This window comes from Crocodylus porosus, unplaced genomic scaffold (genome assembly GCF_001723895.1).
Source record: "Crocodylus porosus isolate Cpor-Errol unplaced genomic scaffold, CroPor_comp1, whole genome shotgun sequence".
NCBI lineage: Eukaryota > Metazoa > Chordata > Crocodylia > Crocodylidae > Crocodylus > Crocodylus porosus.
Genome location: NW_017728943.1, coordinates 32255442 through 32269887, shown reverse-complemented (window position 1 = coordinate 32269887; position 14446 = coordinate 32255442). Strand labels below are relative to the sequence as shown.

The 14446-nt window shown below is 42.2% G+C and overlaps 1 protein-coding gene across 1 annotated transcript in view; it reads left to right on the top strand.

Moving 5' to 3' along the window:
• ESF1 (ESF1 nucleolar pre-rRNA processing protein homolog) overlaps positions 1-14446 on the top strand; it is a 76518-nt gene that overhangs the window by 27497 nt on the left and 34575 nt on the right. Inside the window, exon 9 of the mRNA XM_019549124.1 lies at positions 3864-4025. Coding sequence (XP_019404669.1) covers positions 3864-4025 — 162 coding nt within the window. The remainder of the gene's footprint in view (positions 1-3863; positions 4026-14446) is intronic.

The following is a 14446-nucleotide window of genomic DNA, read 5'->3' as shown; positions in this document are numbered from 1 at the left end:
CCACACACACACACACACACACACACACACACACACTTCCCCTTGCTCCATGCTGGCAGGCTCCATCCCTATTCCAACCTGTGGCACTGAGCATGGCCCTAGTCCAGCCTCTGTAGCAGCAGTGTAAGCTGCATGCTGCTGCCCTGGGGCCAGGCTGGGGAAAGGGCTTATTGCCCTGGGCTGTAACATGGACAGAGCCTGCTGGTGCAGAGCAACAGTAAAGGTAGGGAGGAAAGTAGGGGGAGGTGGGAGAGCAGAGGCTTTGCAGTTGGGAGATGGGAGTGAAGAGGCTGAAAGCGGGAGATGGTGGGGTGCAGAGGTAGCTAAGAGGAGCCGTACCTGCAGCTATAGCCCCAACCCGGGGTGTAGAGGCTGGAGCCTGAGCCACAGCAGCTGCCTGCCCACTCACTGCCTCTACTTGATTCTAAGGCGGGGGCTTTTATTCTCATGTGAATTAGGGTGGGGGGAGGAACCTTGTCTTAGAAGGAAGTTCTGTATTTACTTGATTCTGTTTTCATCTGGATCATAGTATATGTGTGAGAAGTCACCAGGACATTTGATGCATATGCATAGGTATGGAGGAGTGGAGGATTCCCAGACCTTCTATCCATCCCCTCTTTAGCCCGCTGAGACGGAATTCAAAAGCCAGACCAAATCCAGATAGTTGGTGCCTCGATGACTGTAGTTATATGTACATCTGGGAATCAAACCCAGGTCTCCTGTGTGGCAGACAAGGATTAAAATTTTAAGAAACCACCCTAAATAAGTTTCCAGTGACTTCTCTATTGTTTCTGAATGATGCATGCATTTCTATGGTGTTACCAACAGTGTCCGTGAAAGTCACTCAATTTTCCAGATGTCTTCATAATAAAAGGAGTTATTTTAGTTTTCCACCTTCCACTCCTAGAATATTTCCAGCTTCTCTACATAGGGTTTGTTTTGTAAAACATAATGTCTACTCACGTTTGTATTCCTCAGTAAATTTCGTTCATGAGCCTATTGAAGGAAGCAAGGAAAAAACATAGTCATTCAGCCATGGCTAGTTTGCTAGTTGAAGGTAATCGTTTCCTTTCTGCACTAAGAATAACCTAACTTCACCCAACCATTTTGTGATTCTAAGAATATGGCCTCAGTTAAACCATCTGACACTGTTATAAATCAATAATCCTATGTCTTGAGCCTCTACTTTGACATGTCTAAATTGCTTCAATTATTAAGAGCTCTCACAATTGTCAGATTCAAAGTTTGAACCACCTCGTTTTGAATACCTTTATCTTTTAATGTTGGTGGCCACTGTTAACAGCTTAATCGGTTCTTGCATTTGTTTTTCCCATCTTCTTCCTGACAACTGTAAATTTTACCAAAAACCTGACACCGGTACCGTCATCTGAACAAATTCAGAATACACATTCTTATTCTAGTCCAGTTTTCAGCTGCTGGCTTGGTTTCCTTCACACACTAATTATAGTCTTTAATTGTGTTTCTGCTGCAAGGCAACCTTTAATGTACCATGATTTTTCTGTTTGATCCAAAAAGTCTTTGAACAGACTGTTGGCACAAGAAGGGATTACCTTTCTTAATCAGCATCAGAAAGTGGTTCCTGATGCTGCGTGATACAGCGTGACATGTGAAAGCTAGCAGCAGATTTTGCACACACACTAGACAACTGCAGGAAACCCAGAATAAATCAAATGGTTTTGCTCTTCTGTAAGCAAGGAGTTTTACGGATTGTTTGTAGGTAATGTAGAACATCAAATGTTTTTAGAAACTATACACCCTGAGCAAAGAAAGCATATCCTTTTGCTGTTTGAACATGCAAAGCCTCTTACACTACCATGACTGCTTAATTTTTCTTTCTTAGGTAACAATAAACTTTTAGTGGGATGTAAGCAAAAACAAAACGGGCATTGTGCAAACAAACACTGAACTGTGTTGTAATAGGCACTGTCTGTCAGCTGTGTCAAGCACTGGGAAACATTTACTTGTGTGGTTCTGCTAAACAAATTAAACCCACTTATTACAGTATAGCAATTAATACTGTGTACTATAAGACCATAAAGTGAGCTTCTTTGAGCAAGAGAACATCTTTTTTCACCCTGTTGAACTGTCCCTAATCCCAAGAAAATACCTTCTTCCCCACAACCCTTCCTCCCAAACCATTAAATCCACTTGGAGTTATCTTACAGAGAAGTCCCTCTGAGACTTTGTTTCTAGCTACTAATGGCCAAAGTGGAAAACAGTTAATTGAAAGGCAATGTCTTTTTTGTCCCAGCTACGGAATTGTCCCCTGAGCAGCAGCAACAACATCATCAGGCCAGCATTAGATGATGGAATTGTATCACTGTATCAAGTGTATTAGCCAGTAGCATGTAACTAAGGATGGATGACTGAGCCTTCAACCCCAGGTGCTGACTTGGGGAAAGTGCCACCCACAGATTGGCAGCTGCCACTGCTGCTCAGGGCACAAATTGCTTTTTATGCCTCTCACATCAGCCCTTCCTTTGAACAAACAGCAAACCTCCTGGCCTGCAAATATTAATAGTACCACCTACCTGCTTTTTTTTTCTCCACAGAGCCTGTAGTTTGGAGTCGGTGAAGTAGCTGCAGCATTTTAAAAAAGCTCATGGAATTCAACTTGCATACATTTGTCACAAGTCAAATTGTAGTTCTTGCTACTAACTGGGGGTATAGAATACTCCCCAGTTGTACAGTTGAAATGCTTCCAGTATTCCCATTTACTAATCACAACTGGCATTACCTGCTCAGTACAGTTCAGCAACTGGACATCTAGACCAGGGGTTGTCAACCGTGGGTACACATGCCCGCAGAGGTACTTGGGAATGCCCTAGCGGGTACGTGTGGGTAGGCAGGGATGGCACCCACCACTCCACACTGCCACCTCCCAGGAGCAGCGCCAGGAGGATAAGGGCAGTGGCACTCCTTTGTGGGCTGCACAGGCGCTGCCTGGCTACCCAGACGCAAGGGAGCGGGAAGTTCGCACGCACTGCTGCCACTGCCACCCACACTGCCGCTGCTCCTCATCCAGCCGTGTGCCACCTCCCTCCCCCCAAAACTCTGCGTCCTGCAGCCAGGGGTACACTTATTAAAATAGGTTGAAAACCCCTGATTTGGAGTCCGCAAACAGGGAGAGAGCACCAGGAGTACTAGATATCTGTGAGAACTGGATGTTCATAGTAGCTATTGTCATGTAATGTTTCAAGGGAAGGTGCTTTCAGGGAACACAAGACCATCTTCTGTTTTTGTCTTGGCCATGAATGAATGATGCCACAGAATGTAAAAAAAAAAAGTCTGTTGTGGTGGAGTATTACCAGAAAAACTTGAAAAAGCAGCACACACTTAACTTGCTGTCTCTGGGGAACTGAAGTTTTAGACAGTGTAGTTATTTTTTTGGTGCTTTTTTGTTTTTTCACATTCACTTCCACGTGCACACATTGCAAACAAATAGGTCCGGAGGTACTGTAAGGAATATCCTGTAACTGATCTATTCAGCAGGCCACAGGACTATTAGGTAGGAACTCCTGACTTCCAATATTGACTCCTTTCTGAGGCTTTAGGCCACTCATTCTGGATCAGGAGACAAACTGAAGTTAATATGTGGTCAAAAATAGATGGTTTCATTTGGTTTTATGTAGCAATATATTTTCAAAGTGCTTTACCAAATGTAGTTGGTTTTTATTGTAATTATTTTTAGGCATAGAGAACTCTTTCATCGGCTTTCTTTGCCATCCAATTCCTCTCTCCACTTTCTGATTTTCTTATTTGATCTTGTATTACCTAAAAATAGTCTTACTTACATCTAGATTGAGACTTTCTGCAGTTGTTTTACAGTTTGTCTTTTTTAGATCATGATGTAGCCCATCAAACAGAAGATGTCAAACTCAAGAGAAGTCAAAAGGATGATGAAGAACAAATTGCCAGATACAGAGAACTTTTACAGAATATCCAAGAAAAAGAAAAAAAATGGGAAGAAAATGATATGGAAATGGAGATTAAATGGGTTCCAGGTAAATTTATGATATTTTTTTTTTTCCTTTTCCGACTTGGAAAAGCAAATAATGTTATTATTGGCCTACATACTGAAGTACAGAGTAAAGAGAGGGACTTACGGCAATAGAAATTATGACCGGTATTTTTTTTTTCATTTTTCACCATTGAAATCCAGATGGGTGATAGTCAAGGGAAAATGGGAGGAAATATGATTAAGCACCAGTTCCCAGCTGAGGGTTGTCTGTCTAGTGTATAGTTCCTGCCAGGCATTTTTTTTCCTTTGGTGCTTGCTTTGTCATTTGTCGTCTTAGAGATTTTCTTGAATTGATTGATTTTATTTATTTGTGCGTGTCTGAAAATCATAACAGAACTATTTACATTTTAGGAAACAAAAATTGTTGGTTTCCCTATGTTAACATTAGAGAAGTATAAGACATTTCTCATTCAGAATGAAGATTGCTTACCTCGAAGTATCCAGCATATTAATGTGTGGATATTAGTGTTTATTCTTTGATTTCTAACTGGTTGAGGAATGGTGTGATGTGAAATTTCAGATAGCTGGAGATGATTGCTCAAGTTAGGGTTCAGTTTTTGCACCTACTTATTTTATATTTGTATTACAACTTAAAATTAGTTTAAGGCATGTTTTCAAAACATATAGCCATCCACATCCTGGATGAATGTAAGTGTAATATAATATTTCTCCAAAATAGAAATACTTTCAGGCATGTTGTGAATTTAAGTTGGCAAAAAACTAGGTGGTGTTTTTTCACCTGCAAAATCCATTGCCTCAATCATCTGCTTATAGCCTAATCCTTTAGTGTATCATTCCTTTGAAATAATAAGAATATCTATCAAATGTGCTGCCCACTGTGTTGGATTTCTTTGAAATAAGTGGATATATCTTTCATAATTGTGATTTTGGCAGCATTTGTGTTTGTGAGTCAGCTGTTCTCTTTAAATACAGTGCCATTTATCAAAAAGCAGGTTCAGATCGTTTGGCAGAGAGGAGGAGGCTGGAAATTCTGTCACTTACCTATGAGGTATTTACTGGGATTGTTCCTATTAGAATCCGTTACATTTCCAAAGTTTCTGCCCTACACACTGGAAGGAAAACATGACTTAAAAGGCCCAGAAGAGTGCTACTTGTAGGCTTTAAAATGTTTTCTAACATTTTGGGTTTTGGTTTTTGTGTATTAAAATTCATCATCATTTGACAATCCTGGACTAGGGCAGATCAGACTTCTTGATTTGTTGCTAGAATATTGATATTTTTCTGTTCATGAAAATATGTACACTAGGTGATTGTAGAGCAACTCTTCAGTGGTTGAAAGTTTTTTTTGTTTGTTTTTTTTTTAAATTGGCCCAGGAGGGGCAGGAGGTATTAGATCTTAATACTGCAATGTTTCTATATATAGAAAAACTTATTTAACAGCAAAAGATTTTATAATTTTTCTCTGGTTCAAGCCTGGAAACCTTAGAGGAAGAATAAATTGCTAATTTGGGAACTTAAAGCAGTAGACCACGTGAATACGTTTTGCAGGCAACATGCTCATCTGTTTCCTGTGTTCTAGCTTCTACTACTGTATTAACCTAATCTACAACTTGAATCCCCCTTTCTCTAAAGTACAAAACTGATTACATATGTAACAAGCACGTGAATGGTATGAGTTTTCTGTGTTTGTGTAATACTGGGGTTTTTCCTCACATACAACATGCACCTTTTCCCTCAAAACTAGGTATTAGAAATGAGAGGTGAGAACTTTAAGTGAGGAATGCAGTAATAGCAGCTTCTGTAACTTACGCCTCTGCTAGGGGAAAGAGAAGGTAACACACGTGCAGTGAGCACTCTGGGTACTGCAGCTGCTTACTGGACATGTTCTCTTTCTCCCTGCAACTGATTCAGCAGGAGCCTCTACCCCAGCACCTGAGCAGAGGCTTTTACTGAAATAGGTGAGTGGGTCCTCAGTTGATTCTGTAGATGCAGCTGGCTACCTACCCACCTAGCTCAGGTCAAGAAGAGGGCTTGGGCATTTTTCCTAGCCAGCAGCGCCTCTGCTGTTCTGTAGCCAGGAGGATTAACAGAGTAGTTAAACCACCTCCAACAGTGTTTATCAAGACAGTCATTTTATCTTTTCAAATGTATGTAAATCACTTCAGATATCATACCTAGCAGATGACTGGGTGGCACCCAGTTGATTTCATGGGTACATACCAAGGCTGGCAGCCACTTCCGTGCGCTGAATGTGGTGGGTTCCCCCCCCACCCATATTTGATTGGCTGTGGGGCCCTGGTGGCCCTGCCCCTCGCTGCTGATTAGCTGCAGTGGCTGTCTGTCATGCAGCTGCCCCCCGCCCTCCACTGATGGGTGGAGAAGAGCAGGGCTGTATGACAGACCTCCCTCAAAACCAATAAGTAGCAAGGAGTGGAAGCACAGCCATCTTGCTGTGCCAGCAGCCCCCTCTCCCCAGTGGGATGTGCAGCTGGGCCCAAAGGGAGCCAACACTTTATTTTTGGTAAGTTGTATTTATTTATTTTTCCTGAGCCCACCCGAAATATCAGTTTCTGCGAAAATTGCACAATCGCAGTTTTGGTAGGTTCCTAATTGTACCTTCCAAGAAACAGCTTTCGGTCCGTAAGGGTGGAAGACTGGCATATAGCAGTCTTCCTCAGGATGGCTTTTGGTGACTGTAACATGTATAAAACCTTTCAGCAGGTTATACTTGAAATTTTATAGCAGGAAATAAGCCATTACATTGGTTTGTGCATCTATTTGCCTCATTTGAAAAAGAACCACCCCCACCAAATGTCTTATTTTCTTACTTCATAACCCATACCTTTTCCTCCAAAACTTATTGGGAAAATCTGAGCTACATCTTATGCAAGGAAAAGGGCTCCCCATGGGTCCAAAAATGTGTGTGTAGCAGGGGGTGTTGAGGTGATGACAGCATTAATTGCCACAGCTCTAGGAATATCTCCCCCACCTAATTTGTGGACCTATGGGGAGTTCCCCTTCTCAGCTATGCACTGGATCAGGATGGTGTATGGGATTGGTCCTTGGACAGACTTGATACAGTGGGTCTGACCCAGCACAGGGTCCTAGACCCAGCACATGGCTCCAGAGCCAGTGCACAGTCCTGGACTCAGAATGCAGCCCTGGAACCAGTCCCTGCAGTGCTGCCCCAGTGCAACATATTGGACTGGGTGCTGGCACTCTGAATTGGGTCTTGCTGGAGTGGGCTGCCACAGTGTATTGGATTGGACCCTGCTGCATGGGCACAGTGCAGCATGCTATTGTCAGGCCCAAGCAAGCAGCCCCGTGCCCCAGAGACCTGACATCCAAGGTATGATTCCCTCTCTCCCCTTCCCTTCTTAGGGCCTTTCAAAAATAGGGGCATATTATATGCATGAAAATATAGTAAGTACCTAAAAATTGTATCTCCTGCACCAGTCTGAGTAGTAAAGAAATTTAAAATAATCTTTAGGCACAGTGAGAATAGTGGATTGATGGAAGGGCTGGTGATGAAATGAAGATTTACTTGTTCTGGCATTTTGAAGACTAGAAGCAGAGATGGGAAACCATCTTGGTAAAAACACTTGAGATTTTTGTTTACGAAGTGAAAGAAACTGAAATTACCATGGTGGCTCAAATATGAGAAGTTACTTTTAAAAAAAAAAAAAAAAAGGATTTTTTTTTCCCCCTGTGGTTTTGTAAAAACAACCCCCCCACAACAAATAACTATGTGCCAGCACTCCAACCTGAGATTTGAAAGCCAAATTTTGCTTTTGCGCTTGAACATTATCTCTAGTCGGAGACTTCCCAAGCTGAATTCTGTTCTTGCTTATGTCTGTGCAGCACTTTGGGACTGTGTGAGAGCCCTAACTATAACTGACTGTCAACAGAATTGTCTGTTCAGATAGATTTCATAGACATTAGGGCTGGAAGGGACCTCGGAAGATCATTGAGTCCAGCCCCTGCCCAAAGGGCAGGAAGTCAGCTGGGGTCATAGGATCCCAGCAAGATAAGCATCCAGTTTACTCTTGAAGGTGTTCAATGTAGGTGCTTGAACCACCTTCGCTGGCAGACTGTTCCAGACCTTGGGGGCTCGGACAGTAAAGAAATTCTTCCTTAGGTCCAGCCTGAAAAGTTTTTGCACTAGTTTATAACGGTTCGACCTCGTCATCCCTTGGGGTGCTCTGGTGAACAAACTTTCCCCCAGAAACTGGTGGTCGCCCCTGATAAACTTATAGGTGGCCATCAGATCACCCCTGAGCCTGCGCTTTTCCAGGCTAAAGAGCCCCATGGCTCTCAGCCTGTCATCGTAAGGTCTGTTTTCCTGACCTCTGATCATGCATGTGGCTCTTCTCTGGACTCTCTCAAGCTTCTCCATGTCCTTTTTGAATTGTGGAGCCCAAAACTGGATGCAGTTACTCCAGCTGCGGCCTCACCAGGGCTGAGTACAAGGGGAGAATGACATCCTGGGATTTGCTTGAGAAGCATCAATGGATGCAAGCCAGCATTTTAGTTGCTTTTACTAGCTGCAGCATCGCACTGCAGGCTCATGTTCATCTTGTGGTCAATCATGACCCCCAGGTCTCTTTCTTTTCTAGTGCTAGCCAGCATAGCACTGCCGAGCCTATAAGGATGCTGCAGGTTTTTCTTCCCAAGGTGGAGAACCTTGCATTTTTCAGTGTTAAATACTATCAGGTTCTCGTCCGCCCATTTGCTGAGCCTGTCCAGGTCAGCCTGGATCACTCTGATTTGAGCAAGATCAGAATCCAGCTCCTTCTTTTATAGTTTTTCAGGTCCTGCATATGTAGTAAAATTAAATTTTGTAACTTGGAAGGTCAGATATGATTCAATATACTCAGGAATCAGTTCGGCTGAATAAAAAGTGCTATCTTTATTGCATCATTTTCAGGCATATAATTCAGTGCCTAACAGAACATTTGAAAGCTTGTCTACCTTTATGCCAATAATGTTAATCCAATAAAAGATACCACCTCCCAAAAAATCCTTGCCTGTCGTGCAAGTCCTGGATCATCACAGCTACAACTTGATTGTAGTACTACTTCAGCAACAAAACAAAAAAAAATTTAAAGTATAAGTGAAGTATTGAAAGTATAAGTATGTAACTGCAGAAAATATCATTTTTCTCTTTTTTTTTTCTGACATGAATTCTTAAAGGTAAATTTAGTGAGAAAATGTGTCTTTACTCATGGTTAACTGATTTTTAAAGACTGAAATGAAATGGCTGAATCTCTGTGTTATACTTCAGCTATCCACAGTGTGTCAGTAATTGCATGCAAGAAGTTGCCTCCCTTTAATGATTTCTAATTCATTGTTCCATTGGGCATCAGAATTAGTTGAACATGTTTGCATGTATATGTGGCTGTTACAAGATTTCCAGAAGGATGTCTTGTTGCTGCCAGTAATGAATTGCTGTTATGTCTGTAGCATATATTCAGCATGTAGGCAAAGAGGTTGAACGTAGCTGTCTGTGGACAGGGAGAGCAAGAAGAATTCATTGCAAAGCAGAGCTCATGGCATTGAAACGTGTCTTAATTTGTTGTCTGGTATAATACAGTATTTGTTTTAAATCAACATTCATCTCGGCACTCTTGTGAATACATACTTACAGACCATTACAGTGCAATCACATATTGCTTTTCTCTGAGATCTTGTCCTTGTACAGTATACAAAATGAGCTACTGTTAATTGGCTGGGTAGGCATTATTTTGTTTATCCTTGTCATTCTCTGTGTGTCTCCAAGCCTTATTTAAACATTGCACCTATTTAAACCCTGCACTGAAATACCCAGCTTTTCTCTAGTACGGTCACTGTAGTATAATTGTTTTGCAAACACTGAATCCATCTTCATAATGTATTTTGAAGCAAAGTGGTAGTATCCCTGTTTCACAGGTCATAAGTTAGACATAGAAGAGTTAAAGGCCAAAATTATTCCATTGAGTTTGGGAGCCCTGTGTGAGATGCCTTGGTCCTGTTTTTTCATAGATTCATAGACATTAGGGCTGGAAAGGAGCTTGGAAGATCATCAAGTCCAGCCTCCTACCCCAGAGGCAGGAAGTCAGCAGGGCTCATAGGATCCCAGCAAGATAAACATCCAAATGTCTCTTGAAGGTGTTCGAAGTTGGTGCTTGAACCACCTCTGGCGGCAGTCTATTCCATACCTTAGGGGCTCAGACAGTAAAGAAGTTCTTCCTTATGTCTAGCCTGAAATGGTCATGGAGGAGTTTGTGACTGTTTGATCTTGTTCTCCCTTGAGGCGCTCTGGGGAACAGACATCCCCCCAGATCCTGGTGAACACCCCAATAAACTTTTGGCAGCCATCAGGTCACCCCTGAGCCTGTGCTTTTCCAGGCTGAAGAGTCCCATGGCTCTCAGCCTGTCGTCATAAGTTCTGTTTTCCTGACCTCTGATCATGCGCGTGGCTCTCCTCTGGACTCTCTCAACGTTCTCCACATCCTTTTTTGAATTGTGGAGCCCTGGACGCAGTACTCCAGCTGTGGCCTCACCATGGCTTAGTACAAGAGGAGAATGATGTCCTGGGATTTGCTTGAGAAGCATCTATGGATGCAAGACAGCGTTTTGGTCACTTTACTAGTCACAGCATCATATTGAAGGCTCATGTTCATCTTGTGGTCAATCACGACCCCCAAGTCCCTTTCATCCACAGTGCTAGCCAGCATAGTTCTGCCGAGCCTATAAGGATGCTGCAGATTTTTCTTCCCAAGGTGGAGAACCTTGCATTTTTCGGTGTTAAACACCATCCGGTTCTCGTCTGCCCATTCCCTGAACCTGTCAAGGTCAGCCTATATCGCCCTCCTGTCCTCAGGTGTGGATGCTTGTCATTGGTGAACTTGGCCAATCTGTTTCTGATGTCAGTGTCCACATTATTAATGAAGATGTTGAATAATATAGGCCCAAAGACAGAGCCTTGAGGGTCCCCATTGGTCACAGCGCACCATGATGACTGACGTCCATCAACTACCACCCTCTAGGTCTGACTATGGAGACAATTCCCCAGCCAGCAGACTGTGGTGAAGCTGTAGCCACAGTTGGCCAGTTTTGCTAAAGTGATGATGGGATACCAGGTCGAAGGCTTTTTTGAAGTCAAGATATCTGGCATCAATCTCTTCCCCCTTGTCCAGGTGATAGGTCACTTGGTCGTAAAAGGAAATGAGATTGGTCAAGCAAGACCTACCCACGACACACCTGTGCTAGCTATCCCTCAGGATTTTGCCATCAGCCAGTCTGTTGAGAATGATCTCTTTGATAACCTTTTCTGGGATCTTTCCCAAGATAGAGGTCAGGCTGATGGGCCTGTAGTTTGTTGGATCTGCTTTCCTCCCTTTCTTGAAGATAAGCACCATATTGGCCTTCTTCCAATCATCAGGCACTTCAACAGAACACCAAGAGTTTTTAGCATACTTCACACTTTTGTAGTACTTCATATGTTCAGCATCCAACTACCATTTGATTTCAGCGTAGTTATGAACATTTCTGCAAATCTAGCTCCAGCTATGTTAACCTGGGTAACCCAAAAAAATGAGTTTATAATTAGTGGTCAACTGTGACAACTTTTGTTTAAGTGACTTTCTTGGCACCACATAGGAACAACATGGCAGACACAGGGATGGAATTTAGTTCCTGAGAGGGTCATTCATCTGTCTCAACCAGGAGATTTATTTGGTTTGATTTTGATTTGTTTTTCCCCTGGTAAATGAGGCCTTCATAGTTTTGAGCACTTACTTTGCAGACATGATACTCTACTATAGAGCAACACTTTGACACTGCTCTGATTCGTAAGTGGGTTTGGGACCTTTAAAACTACTGTGCTGATCTGGTGATTAAGCTAAGCAATTAGCTGTGACTAGTAGTATGCTTACACAGGTTTCCCTAGGTTTATGTTGTGTGTGCGTTCCTGGAAAATGACACACAACTTGAATTCCTATAAAGGGAACCCATTTTATAATGTAACAAATGGAGAGAGGTTTCAAGACTTTGATTGTACTGATCCCCAGACCCATTTCTACCACTTTTACAAGACAACTCACCAACAGCAGACAGTGCACACAAATACAGGGCACTGTCATAATGGGGATGGCAGCTACAGAAATACGTACTGCAGACAATGAGCGAGGAGTGCAGATCCACACAGGAGACTATATTTTGGTGCGTCACTCCCGCGATGCATCGCACAAAGCAGCTGACTATAGGTTTCCACCACGCCGATCACATCAGAGTAAATTTACCTCATATAACAAATTTTTGGTATAAAAATGGTCATCGCATAATAGCGAATTCTCACATACAGAACCCTCATAAAGCAAGGGAAACCTGTATCTGCTTTGGGGACCAGCTGCTAGAGCAAATAAGAGACACTTTGCCTGAGAGTCTCAAAGCTCTTCAGTTCTTAGTGGTTATAAACCCTTCTGCCTTAGTATCCTTCCATATCCATCTGGTTTCTGTCTCTAGTTCCCTCTGCTCTGGTGCCCACTTCTAGGCCCTTGTCCTTGTTCTTCTTCCTTCACCCTCTTGTTTTAGGCAGAAGGCAGGGCAGGGTGGCACCTTTTAGACTACCTTGTTTAGAGAGGCATAAACTTTCATTGGCAATAGCCTTACTTTCTCAGATGCTGAATGCAGAGAGCAAGTTAGCCTGTTCATGCCACATTTGTATTGTCTGGGGTATAGGTAGTGAAAGCAGAAGAGATGTTACTGTCTGCTTATCTTTTGTTCTGGTATATGGCACTGCAGAGCCCTTCCCCCTGTAGTTGTTAAGAAGACCATGACTGGGGAAGTGCTGCATTTCCTGGAAACAAAACTTTTTTTTTTTTTTTTTTTAGTGAAGGGCACATGCACAGTCTTTTTGCATATAAGAGTTAAGAATAGAACAACATGTTCCGTGCAGGTGGAATGCCTTCAGACATCCAACTGGAGATCTGTGACTGCTTACTCAAACCACAGGTCTCAGATTCTTTTAACAGGGGGAAGTAGGTTGATACACCAGATAGAATTTTTTTCTTAATAAATTCCGAAGTGATTTTTATTTGTTTTGACAATTTTTGTGAATCTTAAAATAGATTTTTTTTTAGTCATCTTTTACAATTTCTTAACCTTTTCAGAATGAGTTTTGTCTGTTCCTCTGTTTCTGTTGCCAAACCATGCAGTTATCTAACCCAGTCCTGTACCGCAGGAGAACTTTTGCAAAAGGATTTTAATAACCAGATGTTTAAAATGAAAAGAAAATTAAGAAACTAGCGTATGAAAATTTTTAAATGGAAAGTCTGAGTTCTGAAGTAATTTAAAAATTTAAATGTTGGCACAAATTTTCACACAATGATAGAAAGCATGTTTTATGAATGATTCAAGGATAACAATCATTCACAATCATTTTAACCTAAGTTCAGTACCAGCAAAAATCTGTTAGATGCAGTTCAGGCTTCTTAGCTCTGTTTCCTTAGGTACAAAATGATTGTTTCTAAATGTCTGTTTTCTTATAGTCCACATTTATTTCAGTTGCTTTTTCGTAGCAGCTTTAGCCAGCTCTCCAAGTTCTTTAAATATTCCCATAGATGATAAATGTGCAAGATTACAATTGCATTCCTCATACCTTTATTATTATTATTATTATTATTATTATTATTATTATTTGATGTGTAACTAGGGGCATTGATTCTTTGGGAGAAATGAGTTGTTGGACACTGGAGTTAAGAGAATTTTAATTTGTTCCTATTCTAGGTAAAAGTAATATAATAGGGTATAGAACCAGAAGGAACCCCCTGGCTTCCGGAGCCTAGTCCAGCTGTTTTGCATTTTATAAGCAACTACAGCCTATATTCCCTTTCCTAAAATGCTCAAGATCCATCTTAAAGACAATTGTATGTTGCCTCTTCTACTCCTGGTGAAGGCTGTTCCAGAATCTCACTGTTCTAATGGTTAAAAATCTTTTTATTTTCCAGACCAAATTTCATAGATTTCATGGATTTCATAGACATTAGGGTTGAAAGGGACCTTGGAAGATCATCGAGTCCAGCCCCCTGGCCAAAGGGCAGGAGGTCAGCTGGGGTCACAGGATCCCAGCAAGATAAGCACCCAATTTACTCTTGAGGGTATTCAATATAGGTGCTTGACCACCTCCAATGGCAGGCTGTTCCAGACCTTGGGGGCTCGGACACCAAAGAAATTCTTCCTTATGTCCAGCCTGAAACGGTTTTGCAGTAGTTTATGACCGTTCAACCTTGTCATCCTTTGGGGTGCTCTGGTGAAAAAACGTTTCCCCAGATACTGGTGGTCACCCCGATAAACTTGTAGGTGGCCATCAGATCACCCCGAGCCTGCGCTTTTCCAGGCTAAAGAGTCCCATGGCTCTCAGCCTGTCATCGTAAGATCTGTTTTCCTGACCTCTGATTATGC